The sequence below is a fragment of the Trachemys scripta genome, chromosome 3 (genome assembly GCF_013100865.1).
Source record: "Trachemys scripta elegans isolate TJP31775 chromosome 3, CAS_Tse_1.0, whole genome shotgun sequence".
Lineage (NCBI taxonomy): Eukaryota > Metazoa > Chordata > Testudines > Emydidae > Trachemys > Trachemys scripta.
In genome coordinates, this window is record NC_048300.1 from 19,457,052 (window position 1) to 19,482,940 (window position 25,889).

The 25,889-nt window shown below is 44.4% G+C and overlaps 1 protein-coding gene across 1 annotated transcript; it reads left to right on the plus strand.

Moving 5' to 3' along the window:
* The first annotated feature begins 1,585 nt into the window (after positions 1 to 1,585).
* Positions 1,586 to 25,889, plus strand: PLEK (pleckstrin). The gene is made up of 9 exons (XM_034764250.1): positions 1,586 to 1,713; positions 6,821 to 6,976; positions 12,213 to 12,394; positions 15,698 to 15,789; positions 16,626 to 16,810; positions 18,705 to 18,809; positions 21,887 to 21,970; positions 24,292 to 24,361; positions 25,301 to 25,889. The coding sequence occupies exons 1-9, from the start codon at positions 1,666 to 1,668 to the stop codon at positions 25,438 to 25,440; spliced, it is 1,062 nt and encodes a 353-aa protein (XP_034620141.1). The 5' UTR covers positions 1,586 to 1,665; the 3' UTR covers positions 25,441 to 25,889.

A 25,889-nucleotide genomic window follows, 5' to 3' on the forward strand; every position in this document is an offset into this window, starting at 1 on the left:
AATGGCCAAATGAATCAGTGTTTTGTTTTAGAATAACTACAGGCCGGGGTTTAAGGCCCAAGTTTGAACCAAGTTCCTTGTGTCACAAACGTAATCAGATTTTTATAAAAATCTGAGTGAAATCTGAGACAGACTTGCACTGGATGAAATTCACCTGTGTTGAGAAGGGATTTCTGTAACGTGTAAGCCTTTCGCTGCCCAGAGCAGGGGAGAGCTACAGACACAGCAGCCACTCATTGGCCATCTCCAGTGCACAATTACAATTTAAAAGCAAGTGGAGCCCTGCCCCCTGGTGCTTACAATCTAAACAGACAAAGGGTGGGAGGGGAAACAAAGAATCAGGGAGCAGAACTGACTGGCCCAAGCTCACAGTGCAGGAAAGCAGTGGCGATGGGAACAGAACCCACTAAACCACGTTGCCTCTCGGAGACAGGGGTCTCCATGGTGGTGCTGTTTGGTTCAGGGCAGAGGCACCAGTAAGGGTGGGCCAGGGTTGGGGTCTTAGTTTATGCAGATTCAGTGGTTCCGTCACATTATGTAAGTAGGGCAAAAGGCTGCAGCTGCTAACTCCAGTTGGAGTAGGTGTTTTGTGGGGGCTGTGCAACTACTTACCTGTACATTCAATAAAACCTGAAGGGACCTTGTATTCAGTTTGAAATCTGGATTATTTAAAATAAATGAGATTAATGTGGTTGCAGCTGCTACATTTGCCCACTGCATGTGCTTTCAACTTCTGTGCCCGAACAATCCCTTCCCCACCCATTTTTTTTACATGTTTTTCTCTCCCCTGTTGCTGGCGAAAGACACACAAACAGCAGCAGAAGCTGATCGATTGACTCAATATAGGAAATTGGGAAAGTGGCTGTACGTCAAGTGCTGTCAAGGGCATGATGCAAACAACAGGAAAATGATGTTTTCTTCTAAGCCAATTCATATGTAGTCATCTGAGTGGTGTTACTTGTAACAGTGACTAATTACGTTTCAAATAATGTGTGTGATTGTTTTTTTAAACTGCGTGCCTTTAAAAACGTATGTGATCACCAACCCCAATGGCAAACTATAGCACTTTTCCATCAACAATAACAACCATTTATTGTAAAAATCAGATTGCTTCTGACATCAGGAGAGGGCACTTTCTCATTAAACTAGATAAGTTGTGCTTATTGCCAAATGTACACTTGTCTTTGTAAAACCCAATGAATCGACATTAAAACAGAGCTAATAACATGGTAAGTTATTCATAAGATCCTTTTGTCCTACATTAAACAGTGACACGGTACATTGCCTAGTTCATTGTTATAGTACAGAGTCATATACCCTCAAATTGGGCATGAGCATGCAGACAAATTTCAGATCTTTGAATGTTCTATCCATTTTATAGGATTTTTCCTCTGTTTGGGAGCATTTTACTGCATTTGGACTTTTGATAGATCTGCTCTCTACAGTATTGCAAAGAAGACCTATAAATAAACACACAGTTCTGCATTTCCCCATTCTAATCTCTTGACCCATAAGAGGAAATAGACTTGTTTTCATGTGATTAACAGACAGAGGAACTTACGACAAGTGACACAGCTGTAGAAAAGGCAGCCCACAGGAGCCTTTATAGTCAAACACGTTGCAACTGCCAGCACTGTCAGTACTGAAAAACGGATTGGCTTGAGCATGGAGAGAGAACCAAAGCGAATAAGAGAAGGCTATCTGGTTAAGAAGGTAGGTGGGCAATTCTAAACAGGCAACGGGCAAGTGTTAGGGCTGACACCAATTGAGCAGATGGGGAAACTTAATTTTGCTTTAAAAAAAAATGTTTTCTGTATTATTTTTCATGAAAAATGCAAACAAGTGATCAACCAATTCCTCAAGCAGGGCATTAATTCAGCATTACTTACTTGTAACTATGTAGTAGCAACTGTATCGTCTCAGCCTACTGTAAAGTATGACAAACTCATTAATATGCATTTTATATGTATTAATGGAGCATTCTAAACACAGATCCAAAAAAATTTGGCTGAATGCTCATGCCCAGTTTGAGGGCATATGACTCCGTACTATGAGAATGAACTCGGTAAGGTACCATGTCATTGTTTAGTGTAAGACAAAAAGATCTTATGAACAACTTTCCATGTCATTACTTCTCTTACAGTGCTGATTTTTTGGGCTTTGCATTGGGTTTAACCTCAGGTACACCCTGAGGTTAAAAGTTTTTCTGGGAAAGTGGACTCCTTTGTTACAAAGAAAAAAAATGTAATGAAATGAACATACCCCACTGAGTCAAGTAAATGGGCTTCATGTGGGAAACTTTTTGGGGAGCCGGTGAGATTGGACCCATTCCCCACCCCAGCCTCAGCAGAGCAACTGGTCTGAAATAGCAGCTGCTGCTCCTCTGAGCAGGGATTCTTGGCCATGGGATCCACATCATAAGGGCAGACCTCTGCTAAAGTGCCCTTGCGAGATCAGACTAACTTAAAGCAGTTTATTTAAGCAACTGTGACCTCCTAAGAAACTCTGGCTAGAGGATCTCTGCCCTATGGAGCATCTCGGCTCCACAGGTCTTCAACCCAGGAGAAGAACTTGGGTCTGGTGGAGCCCCTAATCTGTGTGGGACCAGAGCTCTGCTCCTGGTGAACTGAGCTGCCTGGATGCTTCTTCTCCACCTCTCACCTTGGCTCTTTCATTTTTGTTGTAAATGTAAGAAAGTAAATACCTAAAGCAACCTTGAAGTGGCACTGTTAAAATCCTAAGGAGGCAGGGGGCCAGGTTCATTGCTGGCAGAACCAGCCTGTCATCCCCGTGGCAAAAAGTGTAGAGCAAGCTACCCATAACCCGTACTCCACCAGAGGGCCTGGAGCTGGCCAATGCAGCACACTAAGTGGGTGGGGCCAGCTGGGGAATGGGTAGGAGCAGGACACCCAGGAAATGTGCTGATCCCGTAGAAGTCCCAAGTAGTCTCCATTGGTGAGGAGTTTAGCTGCCCTTCCCTAGTGAAAGACAGCAGTGGTACTTCTGTTTGCCATGTAAGAGGTGTGCATCTCTGCCTACGGGTAGCTGCTCCTGGGAGTACAGCAGGGTGCAAATAGCACTCCCTTGCATATCGATGGGTAACTCAAGGCAAGAAAATCATTCTATTGGGCCAGTTGCCAGGGTATATCACTGCTGGTCATCATACAGTAGAACTTCAGAGTTATGAAGGCCTGGGGAATGGAGGTTGTTTGTAACTCTGAAATGTTCATAACTCTTGTTCTTTCAAAAGTTTACAGCTGACCATTGACTTAATACAGCTTTGAAACTTTACTATGTAGCAGAAAAATGCTGCTTTTAACCATCTTAATTTAAATGAAATAAGCACAGAAACAGTTTCCTGACCTTGCCAAATCTTCTTTAAAAGTTTCCCTTTATTTTTTCAGTAGTTCCTGTTTAACATAGTATTGTACAGTATTGTACAATACTGTACAGTATTTCCTTTTTTGGGGGTCTCTGCTTCCTGATTGCGTACTTCCGGTTCCAAATGAGGTGTGTGGTGGATCGGACAATTCATAACTTTGGTGTTCGTAACTCTGAGGTTCTACTGTAGTAACTTCTGCAGGAAAACAGAGAGGTTTGAGGTAGTGGGAATGTGATACTATGCTGGAGCAACCCCTGAGAATGCTCTCTCTCCTGCAACAGGGTGCTTCACCCTGATGGTGGGTAATATCGGTGTACTGGAGAGGTGGAGATGGCCATAAAGGAGAAGGCAGTTGAAATCAGTAGGACTTGTGCTGTATCCTAAAGACAGACAGTGAGAAATCTATTGTGCATCCCACAACAGAGCACCTTCAGCCAAGGAAATCGTAGCACTGGTTCACTCCTGATTTAATTTTGGGACAGCAAGCCCCCTATCTGTTTCATTTCTGACTTCTTTCTATGATCCTTTTCAGTTGGGGCTTTTCAATAATGGCCTCCTAAAAAGTGAAGGCAAATGTCTGTCCTTCCAAAGGTACAGGTGGGCCCTTCACATCCACAACCAAATGGAGGGTGTGCTCATGCCACCCTCCATTAGCCTCCGTCCCTCATTCCTTGCTATCAGCTATCAATACTGTTGTGGGCCAGAGCCTCAGCTGGCATAGCCCCATTGACGTTAGTGCCAGTTTACACCAGCCAAGGATCTGGCCCTGTATCTTTAAGTTTGGTAGTGTAGAAGTTGTGAATTTCTGTGGGTTCTACCATTCTATCAGGAGAGAATAATCATTTTCTATCATTCAGTGCTACAGATGTTAAAGAAAGGAGAAGTTCAATTAGGAGGAAGTTGCAGGAGACTGTTTTTCAAGCTGCTATTCATCTTGCAGGGATATTTGGGAAATAACCATCTTAACTGTGGTCTTTGGGTAACTGAAAGAATTCTCTTTAGTTTCAAGAGACTGTGGGCCAAATCCTGCTTGCCTTTATCACCTGAGTAGTCACAGGCAAGAAGAATTGTATCTTCTCTGTGTTTGCTGATTATGGACCTGAGTCTGATATTCTTACTCACACTAGAATATCAGGGTTAGAAGGGACCTCAGGAGGTCATCTAGTCCAACCCCCAGCTCAAAGCAGGACCAATCCCCAGACAGATTTTTACCCCAGATCCCTAAGTGGCCCCTTCAAGGACTGAACTCACAACCCTGGGTTTAGCAGGCTAATGCTCAAACCACTGAGCTATCCCTCCCTCCTGCTTGGTGTGCAAGTAGCCCCATTGTGTAAGAGGGGCAGATTTTGGTCTTTGCCAAACACTATGGTCTGCTTATAAGTAAAAGCACTGGGGTTGGTACCACTTTGAGTGAAGATATGACAGTGGACAAAAGGCTATTCAAAGTCATGGATCTTAACTTTGCATCCTAAGTTGACTCTGATTTATTCCCCTTCCAAAAAATCAGCCAGCAGGTCAATTTGGCTCTTTGTACAATCACTAAATTCTCTCCACTTATTTATATTAGCCAGAATGTGGTGGCCTGTTTCGTTCTTTTTTTGTAGATCTCTGCAGAGCCTGGACTGAAGAGAGCAGCCCACACAAGGGCTATTATATGAGCCATAGCTGTCCATACCAGGAACATGTTGCTTCTGCAGCAGAGTACTGGATGTGGAAGAAAGTCCCATTGTCAGCAGGCACAGAAAGTCCCATGATAATCAGCTCCCACCCCGCTATGGAACTTCATGTCTGATTCAGAGTACAGCAAGCTTTCTGAGGGTTAGGGTGGTCAGGGGAGGGGAGGGTGTTATGTTGGAATGCTTTGTTTTAAAAGAAATTCTTGTCCAATCCGCTGTCACAGACACACAACATTTAAATGAGGCAGCACGACATGCAGCTGTCAAATCTAATGAATCCAAATGCGCCCTCTACTCTCGGGCTCACACTGCACAAAGGAAGTGGAAGCCACCCCTGAGAGTTCCCCCGGTGCGGGTGTGATCTGTGTCTTGGGGTCTATCGGTGTCAGTGACTCAAGCTCTGCCTCAGGGCCAGACTGCACATAACAAGCTATAGTCTCCTCTTCAAAGAGACTCAAGCCAACTTTTTCAAAAGCGGCCTGTGATTTCATGCACTTAATTTTTGGGTTTCCATCTTTAGCTCTTCAGTGGGAGCTGCGGGTGCGCAGCCCATCTGAAAATCAGACCTGGGGTGTCTCAAGTTGGGTGCCCAAAGACTCAAGCATCTCTACTCTGTGGTCACTTTTGAAAAGCTGGCGAGCCATCTCTGCCAGACAACATATCCCGCAACAATGATAGGGGCCTATAAAATTCCAGGATTGATTTTTAAAGTCCATACAGCACCTGGATCTTCCACTGTGAGAGTCAATGAGAGTTTTGCCATTGATTTCAATGTACGTTACACCAGGCCCTCGATAAACATCCAAACTTCTAGTTACAAACCACACATCGTCTTTGTGCGTTGCTATTGGGAAATAGAGCTTTAAAAGCTGAAATAAAACCCTAGAGCCAAATATTCCTCTTCTTTTAATATGGTCAGGTGAAATTTCCTTTTCCGGTGATGGTTTGGGTACAACAAAAGTGACAAAATATTGCTAATGGTTAAGCAATAACCAGTGGGGCTGGGCTATCTGAATAATTCATGTCTGTTTCTGTGCAAACAACGGTTTTCTAACTGGGTGACTCAAGTCCAGCGCTTGATTTAGGTATACGATCTTCCAGAGCTGCTCAGCAGTGGTATACTCCATCAACCGCTCTGGGTATCGTGGTGTTCAGCATCTCTGAAGATCCATCCACAGAGGCCTTGATCCTGCCAGGTGCTGAACACCCTCCCTCTCACTGTCTTCAATGGGAACTGAGAGGCCCCAGAAATTTGCATTATTAATTATTATTATTACTTATTAGCTGTCTTATTGTAGCACCCAAGTGCCCTCATCGTGGACCAGAGCCCCATTGTGCTACGTACTGAACAAACACAGGACAGGAAGAGCCCCGAGGTGCTTACAATCTTGTAGCATCAAGCCTTCATTTCAGTGCCTAAACTGTAAACCAGCCAGGGGTGGAAATGTTGAATGTTGTTTAAAGTATTGCAAAAAATAGCATCTAAAGAAAGGCATTGGTCTGTGTGATAAAATCTCATGGATACAGGGAAAACATGCAGGTTGGCTTGTTGGATGCAATTTTGGAGAAGCATGTTAGTGGGATTACAGGCAGGAGGAAATAATCATTGTAGAAAGAGAACAATTCATGGATTTAAAAAGGAGAGCGTGATGGGGGTTTTGATAGATCTGCCTTGGAAGGGCATTTAAAAGTGTCTCTTTCTAGAAGGTCAAATCTTGAATGGAGAAAATGTAATATAACTGGCTTATTTGATCTAATGCAGGGAAGTATGTTTAACACCTGGAAGCCAATGTGGGTAGTGCTCCTAGACGATGGAATTGAATTCTATAAGAAGAAGATTGACAACAGTCCCAAAGGAATGATTCCCCTGAAAGGAAGCTCTATCAATAGCCCATGTCAGGATTTTGGAAAAAGGATGGTAAGTATTTTTTACAGCCACTGAATAATAATTTTATATACACCTCTACCCCGATATAACGCGACCCGATATAACACGAATTTGGATATAACGCAGTAAAGCAGTGCTCGGTTGGGGGGGGGAGGGGCTGCACACTCCAGCAGATCAAAGCAAGTTCAATATAACGCGGTTTCACCTATAACACACTAAGATTTTTTGGCTCCCAAGGACAGCGTTATATCGGGGTAGAGGTGTATATATATATATATATATACGTACAAAGAACTTTTTCATCAGTAGATCTCAAAGAACTTTACAGTCTTTAGCCTCACAAACCTGCTGTGAAGTAGGGCAGTGATGTTATCCCCATTTTACAGATGGGGAACTGAGGCACAGAGAAGTTAAGTGACATGTCCAAAGTCACACAGGAAGTCTGTGGTGGAGCAGGGAATTGAACCCAGTCTAGGACTAGGCTAGTGTTCTAACAACTGGGCCTTCCCTCCTCCCTAGATGGCTGACAAAATATTTAATGATATTCCTTTCGGCAATAAAATGTTACAAAGCTATGTTATTTTGCCTGTGATTTTGTCACATCTCACAAGCTAGTTAAGCAGGGTTGGGCCTGCTCAGTATATGAATGGGAGATGTTAGAGGAAAACTCAGGATGCTGCAAGAAGTAATGCTGGTGATTCAGTAAATGGTGGTCTGAATGTGTACTGAAGTGGTGCTGAAACATAGGCTGCGTCTACACTACAAGCTAGAGGTATGATTCCCCTGCTCATGTCCACGTACAAGCCCACCTGAAACCGGTGGGCATGTACTCTGCTCAGCTGTGCTTCTGCTGCTGCTACCCATGCTACCACGGCAACACTGCTATTTACGCTTGTGATAGCTCGATGCGTGTATGAGCAGGCGAATCACCCCCCCACCCCCCACCCCCAGCTTGTAATGTAGGTGTAGCCTTATAGTGAAGGGGGCATTCTGCTGCTGGAGGTGTCGCCTCTCTGACTGAATGTGAAACAAGTCTCCAGGAGCTATAAAATACCCCAAGGGTCTTTTTTAAGAGCAGGGGTATTATAAATGAATTATTGCTAAAGAGACATGGCTGATACACCAGCTACCTGAAACAGAAGGGAGAGAAAGGGGTTTTTCCTCATGGGTAGAGATGTGATTTGGGTGCCTGTGAGAAGCAGTGATTGTGAACTCTCCACCTTCCAGTATAATTGTTTGAGAAGTCATCTTTTCTGCTGTTTGTCCCCAAAGGTTTGCCATTCGTGCACTATGGTTAGTGACAGACTGAATTTTTAATTGGCTTTAGCTGCATCACCTGCTTTTCAAATAGGGGATAAAGCCACAGTCTGAAAATGTACTAATTGGTTGCACATGTGACTAGAGAACAGGATGGGAGTGTTAGAAAAGATCTAAATTAATTAGTAAGCATCAGAGAGAAGAGAAAATCATGGATCCTCGCATGTATGGCTTTTTAATGGTTAGTTCTGCTGCTTTGAATCTGTGTTTTTGGATTAGCACTAACATTTTCTCCATTGGCACAACTCCACATCCTCTACCAGGAGGTACTGAAATGGTGAGTTATAGCTCACCAGGGAAACTGGGTTCATGCCCAGTGCAGATGTTATAGTGCCATGCTAGAAGCTACATGTCTCTCCTGCTTTAGGGATATACATGTTTGCAGAATGAATGGTGTGTTTAGGGCCAGATCCAAAGGCCACTGAAGTCAAAGGGAATCTTTCCACTGATTTCCCTGGGCTTCGGATCAGGCCCTCAGTGATAGTAAGCATACTGCCTGGATTTCATCTGCTATGTCCAAAAAGCACGAGTCCTATCATTGCATGGATAGCCCTTGAGGTTTTTACTCAATTTGTTTCTCAGTCCTTCCTCTGGCAAAGCCCTAGTCTAGTCACTGATAGTTTGCCTAAGAGAGAATGGAAGAAAAATTAGTGAGGATTTGGGCCGTTGTACATAAAATGTCCTGGACAGGACCTGATCCAAAGCCTGCTGAAGTCAGTGGGATTCTTTCCATTGACTTCAGTGGTCTGTAGATCAGTTCCTGGCCCCTAAATCAGCCAGAGCCTGTGGTAGCTTTGCAGAGCAGCTCACAGAGGACATCCCATGATGAAATCTGACACTATTCAAATAGCTAAATAAACAACAAAGGGCCAGATTGCACACCCTTTACTCACAAGAGCAGTCCCAGCTTACCAATATGATCAAAAGTTAATCATCTGGCTATAAACACTTAGCTCTCTCTCATTTTGGAGAACGTGCATTTTGTAGCTTTATTATCCATAAAAAGAATTGGACTAGCCCTGAGTTTCCTCTCCAATATTTCATCCTTTGCCTAATTCCAATTGGCTACATGCATTTATATTTTCTGTGTGAATCATCCTCGTGCATAGTGGCTGATGACTTTGCTTGCATCCACTCACTTCAGACAGCTCAGACAGCTTAAAAATACTTTGGGGGATTCAGGGACAACCAAACTGCTGTAAGTAATGGAATGAGTTTATTCTGATTCCCAACTTATACCAACTTCAAGTCAAGTTCTGTTCAGTAGGGCCCGATTCAGAACAGCACATAAGCATGTGCTTAAGGGTAGGCAGGTGCTTATGTCTCAGGGACTCCTATTCAGCTGTTCTGAATAGACAGGCTTTCCCAAATCAGTGCCTAGAAAGATGAAATCCATTGATTAACCTCAGTAGCTTAGCAGCACACTTTCTTTTTTTCAGTTTATTGATTCTTTATTGGCATTTGCCAATATGTGAAAGGAAAAATCTGTCCTGAATGGGGATTTACCATGTGCTTTGAGATTTTATATCATAGAAGTATGAAATTGTAGGACTGGAAGGGACCTCGAGAGGTCATCTAGTCCAGTCCCCTGCACTCATGGCAGAACTAAATATTATCTAGACCAGTGGTTCTCAACCTGGGATCTGGGATCCCTGGGGGCCCACAAGCAGGTTTCAGGGGGTCTGCCACGCATGGCCAGTATGAGACTCTCTAGGGGCCAGGGCAGAAAGCCAAAGCCCCACTAGGCGGGAATGTACCATGGGGCCCTGAGCCCCACTACCACGGCTGAAGCTGAAGCCTGAGCAACTTAACTTCTCCGTGTCCTCTGTGATGTGGGGCTGCAGGCAACTTCCCTGCTTGCTACCCCCTAATGCCGGCCCTGACTTCTATATGCAGAAAAACAGTGGCTGTGGCACAGCTGGGCCATGGAGGTTTTATAGCATGTTCGGGGGGGGGGGGGGGGGGGGGGCTCAGAAAGAAAAAGGTTGAGAACCCCAGATCTAGGCCATCCCAGGTACTCATTCACCATTATTGACAATCCTGGTTTATTGGCACATTGTTTCTTATAGTGGTGCTATCTCTGCTGTTTCTCTTCTTTCAAAGTTATATCAAATTTTTCTTCATTGCTTTCTTATGAGAGGCCTTACCTCTACTGACAATCTGGGAAATATTTTTTTCATCCTCCTTCATACTTTATACACTGGAGTAGAAAATGTCTCTGTTTCAAACTCTCCGCTGTTTAATTGATTGAACAGCTGTTCCTCTCTGGGATGACACCGGGTACATTGAGTCTCCTAGCTTTCTCCTCCAGGTTATGGTAATTCATTCTCTATTTGGTAAGAGCCTGCCTTAACTTGGTATGTTATACTGTGGGCGCTAATTTGCTAGCGTGGCTTTTGCAAACAGGGATCTGTAGCAGTCTAGCTTGTTGTTATTTTTGACATGTACTGTATATTGCTGTTGGGATGTGGCTGTTTGTTCCACTGCTCTGGAGGTGAGTACTTTGAGACCTGGGAGTGATGTCATATAGGAGAGGATAATGTTTTTGTTTGGATTTAGGGCTTGTCTACACTTGAAATGCAACAGCGGCACTGCTGCAGCCCTTCAGTGTAGACATTACCTACGCCGATGGGAGGGAGTCTCCCGTCAGTGTAGGTAATCCACCTTCCCGAGAGGCAGCAGCTAGGTCGTTTACACGTGTAGATTTCAGTGGACTACATTGGTAGATGTGGATTTATTATAGCATTTACTATAGTATATTAATTTCATTTCAGTGGATTCACTGCACTTAGCGGTTAGATGTGCAGTTTTCAGTCTGTACTTTTCTTTTCGAAGGCACCCAGTACTGCCTGCTCATTAATGTAACATAGTTTCATGTAGATGGTTATTAATAAATCCGATTGAGCACCCATTGTATTTACTCTGTAATTAAATTATGGGAAACCAGATTTTAGAGGAAATAGAAACCTTGCATGACTGATGAAATACCTACAGAATATTGCTGGATAACCATCAGGTTAATATCTCTTGGGAACATTGACCGGAATAAATATTTAAATTGATCAATTAAACAATCCACTCTTGAGTTTTTTCAAACTGATGTTATTACTTCTACCTAACTGTGCTGTAAGGAGATCTATTCTCCCTTTGATGTGACACCTAAGTAACTATATAGTAACTGCATTAAAAATTAGCCCTACATGTTCCTAAAGGCAGATAAAAGTCTAGGGCAAAAACTGCTTTTGTTGTTACTGAGCTATTCACGGTGGGGAGTGTGAAACGAGGCTGGCTGTGTAGAAGGTCCCCGGGCAATCCTGCCTGCGCAGGCTCAGGGGAATATGTTCTGTTGCACATCTTTCTGCTCCTTTCAAAAGGCACCATGGTTCTACTACCCCATTATTTCCTGCTAATAGTACATAATATTGAAGGTCAGGACCTAATAATTCCTTATGGCAGCAAACGATGGGCCTGATCCAAAGCCCACTGACACAAATGGGAATCTCCCCATTGAGGTCGATGTGCTCGAGATAAGGCCCTATGTGTCTTGGGGCTGTGATGCGCTGGTGGGCATGCTAGACAAACCCTCCATCTGGTACTCAAAGGAGTGTTAGTCTGGAATCTTCTCCAGCTACTTTATAGATGCACAGGGTGGTGGGGAAGGATTTCTCTGCACCTATAACATAGCTATAGCACCTGGCTAGTTATGTCAGTACTACATAACCTAGCTCTGGTAAGAATGTCAGGAATGCTCAGTCTATAACAATACAAGGAGCTGATTACTTGCACTGTCTGCTTAGCTATCTCTTCAGAGTGTTTCTGCTTTAATCATGTGTTCAGGACACTAGACTTAGCTCCTGCTAAGGGAGGCTGTACAGTTTGTTGATGCTGGTGTAATTGTAACCCACTGGTTCCATAAAGACGCCTTTCAAAATCCTTATTCTTGTTATAGTTTGTCTTCAAGCTCACCACAGCCAAACAGCAGGACCATTTTTTCCAAGCCGCCTACCTTGAGGAGAGAGACGCCTGGGTGCGGGATATCAAGAAGGCTATTCAATGCATCGAAGGAGGCCAAAGGTTCGCCAGAAAATCCACCAGAAAGTCCATCAGGCTGCCTGAAACAATCAATCTGAGGTCTGGTATAATGCCTCTCTTCCTCCATTCCCTTCCGTCAGCGGGGAGTAGACAGTAGAGTCAGATAAAGGAACATCAGCCTGAGCTCTTTGGAAGGGATTCACTACCATGTAGGCAAGGCTGGTCTTCTGTCTCCCTGACCCGCAACTGTAATCACTGAAGACCACCTCCTAGGCAATAGGGCTCACTGGAGGGTCATTTCTAAATCATAATGAGACTAAAACATATGTACAGTAGTCAGTGAAAAGTAAGTAACATGCACATGTAGCATCCCAAAGCAATGCTAAAACCTTTCCAGGGACTAGGATGCACGGCAAGCAGCTCTATTTTGCATGCTGCAATGCGAGATCGAAAGCTGATTTCAAATAAAATGAATTACACTTGCCTGACGGGTCAAGTAACGATAGAATTAACAAGGACCACAGAGTTGTCAAGTTTACAGCTGTAGGCATCAGCTCAGCAAAGCCTAGAAAAGGAGTCTAGGGGATAGAATGTAATGGTCCGTCATAGTTTTTCCATTATTAAAATAGACCATAACTTTGAAAATAATTTATTAATATTATTTACATTGTCTAGCACAGGGGTCAGCAACCTCTGGCATGCAGCTCGCCAGGGTAAGCGCCCTGGCGGGCCGGGCTGGTTTGTTTACCTGCTGCGTCTTCAGGTTTGGCCGATCGTGGCTCCCACTGGCCACAGTTCGCTGCTCCAGGCCAATGGGAGCTGCGGGAAGCGGCGCGGGCCGAGGGATGTGCTGGCCATGGCTTCCCGCAGCCCCCATTGGCCTGCAGCGGCGAACCGCACCAGTGGGAGCCGCAATCAGCCAAACCTGCGGACGCGGCGGGTAAACAAACTGGCCCGGCCCACCAGGGTGCTTACCCTGGTGAGCCGCGTGCCAGAGGTTGCTGACCCCTGGTCTAGCACCTAGCCCCCTGAATCAGGTCCGGGGCCATTGCGCTAGGCTCTGTAACACACAGAGTAAATGACAGTCTCTGCCCTAAAGAACTTACAAATGAAAGGGTGAAATCTTGGCCCTTTTGAAGTCAATGACAAAACTCCCGTTGATGTCAATGGCCCCTAAAACACAAGATGTAGTAGGTGGGTGACCCAAACAAGTGTGCAGCGGGACGGGGAAGGGGAAGATGGGATAATGATCATAAAAATAATAATAATTAAAGGATGTATTTAGATTTGTTTATTACTCATAACTTTTAGGCTCATATTTTTACAAGCGGCCAGTGGCTTTATGTGCCTTGTTTTTTGGGAACCCAACTTGGAGACACTTTGAAGGGGCCCAATTTTCAGAAAGTGCTGCGCACCTGCCAGCTGAAAATCAGGCATCTTTCAAGGTGTTTCAGCAATGGAGGCACTCAAAATCACTAGTCACTTTTAAAAATCTTGGCTTTAAATGAATCTGCTGGCTTAGCCAGGCTGCCACTGATTTGGGCTCTAGTAATGTGCTCTGTGCCTGCTGCTGAATACCAGCCGCTGAGTTCATTTATACGTGTATGTTGCATTATGGGCCTTTGCAAACGCTGATTAAGAGTGCAGCATAATGTACTGCGGTAGCCTACATGCCTCTGAACTGTGAGGATGGCACTTGGCTTGTGATAAGTTAAAGATGGGTAGGGAATTGTCACGGCAGGGGACAAGGAAGAAGGAGGTGCTTTGCACTGGTGGAAGAGGGAGCCACTTCCAGGAAAGGAGAAAGCCAGAGGCAGCAGAGGTGCAAAAAGAACTGGAGTAATAGGAATAGAGGACAGGGAGAGGAGAGGAGATGGTGACTAGATATTCCTCTGGCCAGTTCCACTGCAACTGGGGCAAAACTCAAATTCCATTGAAATTAGCCGAGACATGGGGACTGCACTACAAAAGCAGGAAAATTCCAGTAAACCTTATTTTCTGATCAACCTAATCATGGAATATTTCATATGGTCTGTTTTACATGCCCTAGCAGATTAATTAAGCTCTAGCAGCTGATGATGATTGAGAGAGTAAGACATAGGAAAAAGGAAGGAGTTTCTGCATCTCTGGTTTCTTGCTTATTCATCTCCCTGGAAGAGCTATCTTTAGTTTAGTCTTTACAGTTTATCTAACAACCAAGCCAAAGCATAACGCACTACAGAAATGGGCTAGCAATTAGAGTTGGTTGGAACATTTTCAAAGTATTGATTTCAACCATTTTTTTGATGGGAAGGTTTCTGAGGTCCAGGGTGGATGCACCATTCACTTCAGGGGGTGGGGGAAAGGAGGGAGGGAGATGGAGACCTAAATCAAAATCCTAATGTTTCAGTACTATTCCATTTTGCAAAAATGTTCAAAAGTTTTGGTTCCATGCGGAACAGTCTCCAGCCTGCTCTATTAGCAATACTTTCCAGACTAAGCGGCCTGTCAGAGAAGCCTAAATCTAGTGAAAAGTAAAAGATATGCGAAGGCCAGGAAATATGGCATCCATTTGTTAATGTTTAGAAAACTAAGGGAAACAGGTTTTGTCCCAGAATATAATCTTCCAGAAAAATAAATACAAGGCCCTGTCTGCTGTGCTGAGGACATTCTTTGGTGGGAGACAAAATTGCACACGGCCCAATCCTGAACTTACGCTAACTTCAGCTGGCTTCAGTGGGAGATTTGTCTGACAAAGGACTGAATAACAACTGAACAAGAACCTCAGGACTTGGCCCAGAGAATTTAATTTCCTCTGCTAGCGGGCTGGCTCTACAACCCAGGGGCCTAAAGCAATGGAGCTATCTAGGGCATGCATATAGGTGCTCTGGAGGAGGGAAATCAGACCATGAGTTGCTGAGGTTACTGCAGGGCCTCCTAAAGCACGAGGATTCTGCCAATAAATCAAACTCATAGAGTTCTTGATCCTCCAGTTCCCAGACAGGACAGGAAGAAGTTGCAGGAGGAACTTAAAACAAGGAGGGATGTCCAGGAAGGAGGCCATTCTGTGAAGCTTTGCTACAGTGCTTGGAGTGTGTTGTGTCTCTGCTCACACTATCGATTCCCCATTTTGTTCTGTCGCCCAAATGGAACGTTGAGCCTTGTGGACTTTCCTGTCCAGACCTGCTGCTGAAGACAGCACAAGAATCAGATTGTGAGCTGGGGAGGCCTCCAAAAGTACTAGACTCCATGCAGTCATTTGTCTTCCTTGGGCTTAAGCCAAGTAAGCTGTTGTGTTGGAGAGGCAACAGTGCCAAGAGAGTGTGAGGCACTTCCCCAGTACAGAGTGAGCACTGCATTATTATGCCAAATAGTTAAAAGCTGCCTAGTTCTTAACAATTCCCATGGTTCCTTTTTACACAGCGCCTTGTATCTCTCAATGAAGGACTCCAACAAAGGAATAAAAGAACTGAAGCTGGAAAAAGACAAAAAAGTGTTCAATCACTGCTTTACAGGTAACGAGCTCTTGTTCCCCATTTGCCATTTAAAGTGCTCCAGGCAATGAAATATACAGTAGGGCTCAAGTCATGACAATGCGGGTGTACATCTCTGAGCTGCATAGGGCCCAGCCAGAGCCATATAAAATTCAGAGAAGAACAACTGGTGGAAGCTTTCTCCATCAGTAGAAAGTGGGTTTCTGTAGAGTGTTCAGAAGCGTCTGCCATAGGCCAGGTAGGAGATGGTTATGGATGGAACAGATTGGGCCTGTTGTTCTAAAATGTGATCAGAGAGATGAAAGAATTGAAGCTGCTCTTTTCATCCAGCGTGTCATGAAATCCTTAATACCACTGAAATATTCTTAAAGGGGTACTGTGCGGTATTGGCTCCAATCAGCAAAACGACCCTGTGAGTAGGCAGGGCTCCCATCCTGCTCCAAGACAAAGTCTATAGTGTGCTGGAAAGGGTCAAAACTCACCCCCGCCCTGGGGTACTGCTTTATTAACAAAGTAACTGCAAAGAATCTTTTTCCCTAGGCTGGGCTAGTCCTAGGATTCCTCACTTAGGACTTATCAGCTCCACCCTGTCTCCCCTGACTAGTCCCACTTCCTTTCTGTCTAGGGTACAGTTAATGAGCTACCCTTGCCACCCTGAGTCAGCACTAACAGTGTGGCTCAGCAAGAGAACACTGCCACATACCCAGATTAGCCTGTCATGTTTGTCATTTAAAATATCAGATTCATGAACACAGAGAGCAGGCCAGTTGCCTCTGTATACTTATCAGGTCTTGTCATGGTTATTTTCTTGGGTAATGGCTGTTAATACACATCTTGTTTTATTATCTTGTGACTAGGCAGCTGTGTGATTGATTGGCTAGTGTCGAACAACGCTATCCGAAATCGCAAGGAGGGTCTCATGCTAGCCTCTTCCCTATTAAATGAAGGCTACCTGCAGGCAGCTGGGGACACTTCTAAGTGCGCTGCCGAAGGATTGACGGACACCCCCTTCCTTGATCTACCTGATGCCTATTACTACTTTGTGAGTATTGTGGCATGTTCTTCTATCTTCCAAAGTTTGAACATGGGCTTCTAGATTACTGCTGTCATCAGTCCCACAAATCCTGTGAAAGTGACTATGTAGAGATGGAGGTCTATGTTTATTGTCTCTCTCTGTGGTTTCCAGAATGAAATTGCCCAATATAAAGTTTTTTTTTTTAAATAGTTGTCCTAGGAGCCAGCTCAGTAAACTCAATCTGAGATCTGAAAGTCAAGCTGGGTTCTTTCTGATTTACACATCCTCACTAGTAATAGAAATACTGCCACTGGAACTTAGCTAACAATTCTGCTGATGATACATGAGCCTGAGAAGAATCCAGTTCACTGATCTCAGAGCTGGACTTGCTCTGGAGTTTCTCAGAGGAGTGAAGTGTTACAAAGTGATTTTTGTCAGTAAAGTCACCGGATGTGACTCAGTCGACACAAGGAGCAGGTCGCACCCAACCTTTAGCGGGCAGGAAAGCTTCTTTCTTTAATATTTTGTTTCACCTCCCCGGATGTAGCTTGGATCATCTCAGCTGAGCTAAACTGGTAACCATACATTTGATGGATTTAATTTAATAGAGTACTTCAGACATAAGCTAGTTATCTGAAAAGCATGAAATACCACTCATGTTAGACAAATGTTTAAAGTCATTGGTGTACAGAGTCAAATTATTGTTTCTATTAAATAATGTTATTTAAAAGCTCTTACTCCTATAAGTTCTGTTTACACTAATCATATCTGTGGTGGAAAGCTTGACATCAATAAGAGTTTTGTCTGAGTAAGGACTGTGGATTTGGCCAATTAATTCATTTATCCTCATAAAGTGCCTATGAGGTAGGGCATTTTTACAGATGGGGAAACTGAGGCAGAAAAGGTGTGTCTTGCCTAAGGCAACATTAGCAGTCAAATTCCTGGCTCCCAGGCCTGTGCTCGGACCACACCTGTCTCACACTGTTGCATTCTGTTTCAGCCTTTTTCCAGTTCTAATACATGCAAGTAGGTCAGGGCATCAAGAAAGCCCGGTATCACAACATGTCAGCATTTAGCTTGACATTGCATGAAGTACAAAATGTAATAGTTGTCTATGAGCCACATAACTATTTCTCTGCAACTGCATCTTTTGAACTGTGCAATGTTTCAGTAAACTGCATCACACTGAAGTGATTGCAGGGTTGCTGTGGAACCTGCAAATATTGCAGGCATCTGGGAGACAACTAAAGTCAGTGCTGGCTACAAAACCTCACAGAGGGAATAGAAAAGTGCAGAATGTGGACCCCAGTGCCCAGTTCTTGTTGGTGGAAAGGGGGTTAAGCCTAGGCAGCAGCATTCCCTGCTTTTTCCAAATTTCGTGAATGCCTGTGGAGGAGGGAATGGGCATGGCTGCGTAGTGGAGCCAGGTGATGGTAGCTCTCACTGGCATCCTTCCTTCTCAAGCCTGCAGAAAATGGCTGTGTCAGCACTTACATGAGTTCCACTCTGCACACTGAAAGTCATTGTAAGGGAAGGTCTGGAGCAGTCACTGGTTGGAATGGTGGGAACCTTATTATCATGGGGAAAGAAAGGGGTCAACAGGGAGTAGTGTATGGGCACTGAGATGCAGAACAAAGCTCCAGCTTTCTCCAAATGTCCTGAGATCCATGGGAAAATCCCACAGAGAACCTGGCCCTATGCCCATTTGGCCCCCACATTCAATGGATGACTCTGTGGGAACTCTGCTGGCTGAAACTCAGAGTTTCTTGGCTTTTCTGGGAGATTTTCCAGAGGAAGGGTTGTTTTGGCCTCATGGCTAGCAAATAATAAGCCAAGCACAAGCTGACCTCCTTTCAGTAGGAAAACAAACCCCAGCAGCACGTGGTTACTGAAGGTTGTCCTTTTCCTTGTGTTCATACAGGCAGATAGTGGGTTCTTCTGTGAAGGGAATTCTAGTGATGATGACGTGGTCCTGAAGGAAGAGTTCAGAGGCACAGTGGTCAAACAGGGCTGTTTACTGAAGCAGGTCAGTATTTCACTCGTTCTGCTGTTTTACAACAGGAATGAAGTCAACGAAATACAAGAATAAAATATATCCAGCAGCTTCTCAAGAGCTTGGAGCTAAGCTGGGCCATCTGAATGTAACACATTATGAGTGTGTGTTACAGGCCCCGCCCATGTCAATCCACAGAAAATATGAGTTAGGCTAGCCCAGGGATCGGCAACCTTTGGCATGCGGCCTGCCAGGGTAAGCACCCTGGCGGGCCAGGCCGGTTTGTTTACTGGCCGCATCCGCAGGTTCAGCTGATCGCGGCTCCCACTGGCCGCAGTTCGACGCTCCAGGCCAATGGGGGCTGCGGGAAGCAGCGCGGGCCGAGGGAAGTGCTGGCCGCTGCTTCCTGCAGCTCCCATTGGCCTGGAGTGGCAAACCGCGGCCAGTAGGAGCCACAATCGGCCGAACCTGCGGACTTGGCAGGTAGGCAAACCTGCCCAGCCCTCCAGGGTGCTTACGCTGGCGGGCCATGTGCCAAAGGTTGCCGATCCCTGGGCTAGCCCCTAGCAACAGTGTTTTAGTTCAGGCTGTAGCAGTTTGTGCTTTTAGCTCTGGAGGACTCTGGTTTCATCTCCAGCGTGTTGGCAAAGGTGGTGGCTGTTACATGAGTACTTAGCAGCTGAGATCATTCTCAGAATGTTCTTGAACCTCCTCACTTTGTACAAAGATGCTTTCTGCTGAGATTAACTGGTACTTTTGTCCAAGTTACCGAGGTTTACTGTTGTTATTTACATGACAGTAGTGCCTAAAGGCCCAATCAAATTTGGGGCCCCATCATGCGAGGTGCTATAAATACACATAGAGAGGGACAGATCCTGCCCCCAAAAGTTGATGATCTAATGAGACAAGGTAGGCAAACTGTGTGAGGAGTAGCCACAGCTGGTTAGTGGAACACATGGGACTAGAACCCAGGTTTCCAGTCTCATTATACAGCACTGTACCTACTAGACCACACTGCCTTGCAAACGGGGGGAATCATATCCCAGCTCTGCTGGAGACTTCCTATGTGTCCCTGGACAAGCCACTTACTTGATCCCCTCCTCTGAAAGGGAAATAACTTTCCCCAGGATACCTTCCTTTCTATACACAATATACAACCTAATTACAATAGCTTTTCATAGAATTATAGAATCATAGTGGAAGGGACCTCGAGAGGTCATCTAGTCCAGTGCCCTGCACTCAAGGCAGGGCTAAGTATTATCTAGACTATCCCTGACAGGTGTTTGTCCAACCTGCTCTTAAAAATCCCCAATGATGGAGATTCCACAACATCCCTAGGCAATTTATTCCAGTGCTTAACCACTGTGACAGTTAGGAAGTTTTGCCTAATGTCGAACCTAAACCGCCCTTGCTGCAATTTAAGCCCATTGCTTCTTGTCCTATCCTCAGAGGTTAAGAAGAACAATTTTTCTCCTTCCTCCTTGTAATAACCTTTTTCCTTTTGACATGCCTGAAGGAACACGATGGCAATCAGAATACTAGCAGAACAGTCAGGGAGGATCAGGGTTCTTCAGTGACATTAACACTGTGCAGCTCACAATGCGACAAGAGACACCAGGGTGGGAGTAAGATATTAGGTATTGATCGTCCCCAGCTAACTGACTGAAACCAAAAATCTTAGTTTGCCCAACATTTAAAATATGATGCCCTGTCCTGGAGCAATGTGACATGCTCCATACATGTATGAAAGCCCGTGCAGATTTCAAAGGCAGATAATGTGTTATTTAGTCATAGAAATGGGTAAGCCAAATAAGTTCCAAGGAGTGGGGGTTTGGTGGGGCTGCAGGTAGGATAAGTAGCCAGTGCTTCTAGGAGCTCCTAGCATTATCAGAAGCCATGGAATGTAGAAGCTAGAATTGTATTAGATCTGTTACATCCTCCACCCGCTCTGGGCATACAGGTTTAGCTGCTACAAAGTCATTCATAGCAATATCCTTTGAGACACTGAGGCCCCGATGTTGCAATGAACTCCCTGGGGGCGGACCACAGCACCCACCCAGAGCCCATTGACTTCACTGAGGCTTTGTGCAGGTGTAGTATTCTGCCCACACAGAGCTCATTGCAGTATCAAGTTTTAGGTACTAGAGTGGTGGACTCTATAAAAAACAAAAAGATAGGTAGATGGATATCATTGCTGGGTGGTATAATGCCTCTTCTTTGTCTAGGCACAGTCCCTCGTCTCCTCTCTGGAGGAACTGAGACAGAAATACCCCTTTTATTGTCACCTTTTCTGCTCCCTAATTCTATTTGGTCTTTAGATCACATGATGATAGGTGTCATGATGATGATGATAATGAATGCATAGATAACATGGATATACTACTTGAATGTCTGAGTCTGTGAATGATGCCACAAATCATCTGCAGGGAGCCTGAGTACTTATTGGCCTTGTCATTTGTACTCTTCCTGTTAAACTGCATCCACTATTTAAAGGGATGTGACTCTTCACCACATTTCTGCCATTATTCACTTCCCCGCCCCCACCACCGTTGGCCCATATCTAGTGAGTAAAGAACTTCCTTGTGAATAGCAATAGTTACTTGAGAAACTGAAATATTTTTGAAATAGTGGGAGGAAATGATGCCTGACAGCCCCTTTTGACTAATATTAATCTGGTTTTGATCATCCCACTCAAAGTCACCGTTTCTGAGTGTTGCTGCTTCTGCCTTGAAAGTCTATTTTTCAAGACTGTAGTTATGGCTGATAAAAATGCTGATCTATTTTAAGTGAATAATAGTATCTACTTGTGTGACTTTCTTCATGTACAGGCAGGAAAACTAGCTACCGAATTAGATACTGGGTAAGATTTTAAAAAGTGCCTAAATGAAATCTTGAAATCAAGCCTAAGTTAATTTTGGTGCCAAATTCACTTAGGTGCCTAATTCACTTAGGTACCTTTGAAAACATTATCTAGTGTGAGTTCCTTCATTGAAGGCACCCATATATCAAGGCCAAAACATTAGTTTTTCAGCTATATTTTCCTATTCTTGTGTGTGTGATTCCCTTTAAACAAAGCAGAATATTAGGTGACTTTTTGTAAATTTGCTTAGGGGCATCGGAGGAAAAACTGGAAAGTGAGAAAGTTTATCCTAAGAGAGGACCCTGCATATCTTCACTACTATGATCCTGCTGGGGTGAGTGATTTTGTCCATATTTTTACCAGCATCATTCAAGAGCTTCTTGAAGACCTGATTTCCAGGTGGACTGGTGACTGGAATGTTCCTTTGCGAGTGTTTGGGCAGCATGTGTGTATGGGGGAAGTATTTGTGTTGCTTCTGACTAACTGTAGCTGTTCTCTAGATAAGCAAAGAACGTCAGGCTCTACATGTGCTGGGTGGGCGTGGCTGAGTGAAAGTTCCTGGACCTGGGAAAGAGGCCGCCATGAGTGCCAATCTGTGCTTCCCTGCATCCGTCCTTTTAGCCAGTGATTAATTACATTAACAGTACTGTCAGGCTGGCTACAGTGGTTCATGACTGGGAGTGCCAACCTCAGGGCAGATTGTTAAAAAGCAGGACAGACACTCCAAACTGGTGGTGTGTTCTACAATTAGATTTCACCATCCCAGTAACAAATGTGAATTCCTGGGTCACAGTAACAGTCTAACCATGGAGTCACAGAGAGTCCCCTTACGCACTCCAGTTTCTCTTGCCATCCAGGCAAGCTAGACTTAGTGATAAATGGACACTTACACCAAAAATCACAAAATATTAAGGTTGCTCCCAGTCCCAAGAGATGAGTCACTTACCCCAGATCAATTTGTACCTGAAATCCCACACCCACACTGATAGCTAGTCTTATAGTAAACTAATTAAGGATTTATGAACTACGAGAAAGAAATGAGTTATTTACAGATTTGTGCTTATATGTTGCCTGCTTCAATGAGTTACAATCTTAGGTTCAGAAAGGTGACAGAGATGTAGTAATCTGTCCACTGAATGTCATTTAGGGCTAACCCAGATTGATCCTGGGGATATTTGCTTTTGTTTCTCAGCTCCAGCCCTTGTGAAAGTCCAAACAGCAAGGAGATAACCAGTCCTTCTTGTGAGCATCTTTATATGCCCTTCCCCCAGAGTTCAAAGTGATGGGACAAGCATTCCCGCACATAACTTTTAAAAATGGCCTATTTAGTCTTGATCGTCCTTCCTGAAGGGCAGGGAAAACACTCTTCCCGCCTAGATTCACAGATTCAGAGGAGGCATTCTTACAATTATAAAGAAAAACTTTCATATTATCTTATGGCAAGGGATACAGACATTACAAGTAAGATTAATGCATGCAGCAACTTACAAGCATTTTATAGAGTCTAAACACTAAACACATTGCTATAAGTCTAACACCTAACTTGAACAATACTAAGGTACAGGTGAGCTGGTCTAGTTTCCAGCTATGAATTCGTCAGTGCTCAGCTGATGCCTACAGCCTTGGCAAGAGCTGGCACCTGATTTACCAGCGTCACAATACACCTTTGTTTACATGCTCAGACTAGATTAAAATCTGTTAGGCCATAAAAACAAGTTAATCAAATACAGTCAGCCTTTTTATTGTTATATTTTCTGTATTAGCCTGAGCCAGGATACTTTCTTTGTCTCTTGTATAATTACAGTGGGACAAATTCTTCCCAAATATAAGTTGATGCCTTGATGGAGCTGCACCTGCTTACATCAGGGATTAATTTGGCTCCTGGGGACTCAATGCTTCCCTGCATCTGCGCTCAGTGCAGGGGTGGGTCCAGTAAGGTGCCAGTTATGTCTGTTTGAACCTATGCTGGCCAAGCCCTAGTGGTGTCAGGGTGGCCTAGAGCCAGTGAAGATCGGCATAAATGAGTTTTGCTCTGCCACACCCCCAGCGCACTGCCAACCCCTTTGCTGGAATGGGCCTGTGTTAGGGCACAAGAGCTGCTACTTTCAGGTTTGTACCAGCAGAAATTTTCTCTCCACAAGGAGAATTCTCCCCGATCACTTGCAGCCACAGTCCTGAGCTGCACAAGAGAGCTAGAGTGTAAACAAGAATCTGGCCTAGCATGTCTGTGGTGGTGGTTGTCCTTCTGTAGAGAAGGCCTTTTTGGAACAAGCCCCCTTCTCAAACAATGTTGAGTGGAACTGCATCTGCTGGCTGAATGTTGCAGGTGCGTTGCTTCTATTCGCTGAAGGAAGGGCCCAGTCAATCCAGATCTTGCACTTTGTACAAATCTCTACATTCTTCTTGCATACTGAGCTCAGAATGGATCCTCCAAAATATCTAGCGGAGCCTGTATTCCAAAGGGGCTCCCCCATCCACATGCAGATTTGCCCCGTCCCACTGTGCCCATTTCTCATCGATCTGTGCCATACTTTTGCATCACACATCCCTGCTTCCAGTGAAGAGCTCCAGTCAGATATATCTGGACAATTTTAGAAGCAGACGTGTTGGATTTTAAACCATGCCAATGACTGTTTTGTTTGGCATTCCTGTCAGGGAGAAGATCCACTTGGAGCGATTCACTTGAGGGGTTGCGTGGTGACAGCTATCGAAGATATACCAGATGGTAAGGAAACACACAAACAGCAGTGTGGTGTTTGCAGTACACGTACACATCTAGATGTAGTCAGACAACATCCTGGCTCAGAAATAAGCCATTCAGAATTCATCATGAATGGATCAGGTCAGCAGCATTAATCCCAGAACTGGGTCTCCACAGCTATCCTGATTTGTCTGCAATGAAGAAAGACTGAGCTAAAGGGAGTTAGGGAAATGCATATTTTACTATATGCTTAGGCTAACTCTACTTGGCTTCTATGCTGAGGTAATCTGCACAAGGCCCCATGAACTTTGGGGCTACTGCAGGCCATGACTCTGGAGGGGAAGTGTTGTAGCAAGAGGGGTTAGGCCAAGCAGCAGTCAATCTATACCTCATACTCTCTTCTGAAATCAGGGAAAATGCTCACGGGGAACAAACCACCATAGTTAATCCTGCAAGGACTAACATTATCAGCCACTCCATAAGTTTTCCTCTCCTTTGAGGGATGGATTGTTTGTAACAAAGCAAGGTTGGCTATTGGGTACTTGACTCCTGAGACAGCTGTGCTGCCACGGGTGAAGGATGCATCACAATCTGGGGTGGTTTGAGCTTCCTTTCTTTGCAGATAGCTGTGCTCGGCTGATTTTGGAGGCTGCACTGAGCCCACATCACAGCTGTGACTTATGGGAGGGTTGGACGTAGCCTTTAGCACTTGATAAATGTGTCACTCTCATTCTATAGTGTTGGTAGTTCCTGTTCCTGATTCCATAGGGGGAGGCTTCTATTCACGGATGTGATTTTTGGTATTTGAGAAGTCTTTCTTAGTAATGGCAGAGTCAGTGATAATGGTAGACAGGAAGGAAATCCCAGCATGGTTTTAGAAGCAGAAACACTGTAAACATGGGCGAAAATTTCTCCATTCGCTTCTGTAATTTGCTACTTTCTTCCCTCCCCCGCACCCCTTAGCCAAGAAGCATGACGTTGACACCAACCTATTTGAAATAATCACAGCAAATGAAGTCCACTATTTTTTGCAAGCAGCCACATCTGTGGAGCGTACAGAATGGATCAAAGCAATTCAAGTTGTTTCTAGGACTGGGAAATGAAGACCAGCCTCCAGCAAAGAAAACCAAACTGAGAGCTCCTAGCAAAAGGGAATTTTAACATGTAGCCCAAGGAAGTGATTTCATCCATAGAGTCTCCTCTCCCTGATGCTTGTGGGTAGAATGGGCAGTTTCATTTCTGTCATGGCTACTAACAAACTAATGAACTCTCCACTATTGTAACCAAGAGATTTTACTAATTTATAGTATAAAATATGTCTTACTAACTTGTGTTTCTTTGTAATTATTAGCACATTTTGTGAAGGTAACACCTTGGGCCTTTTTGTTCAAATTGAAGTGAGAGTGAGAGTTTTGTCATTAACTTAGCTGAGGGCAAGATCACGCCACTGATGTAAATAAAAATAACTCAAACTGTCAGATATAAGCATTCTTTTGTTATTCACCTACATTCCAATGTCTTCAAGTAAGCTACATCTACGCCACACCAATAT

Coding starts and splice junctions, on each gene's coding strand:
- PLEK (XM_034764250.1), top strand. CDS start 1,666: ATGGAGAGAGAACCAAAGCGAATAAGAGAAGGCTATCTGGTTAAGAAG. Junction 6,977..12,212: donor AGGATTTTGGAAAAAGGATG/GTAAGTATTTTT, acceptor TTCTTGTTATAG/TTTGTCTTCAAGCTCACCAC. Junction 21,971..24,291: donor ACTACTATGATCCTGCTGGG/GTGAGTGATTTT, acceptor CATTCCTGTCAG/GGAGAAGATCCACTTGGAGC.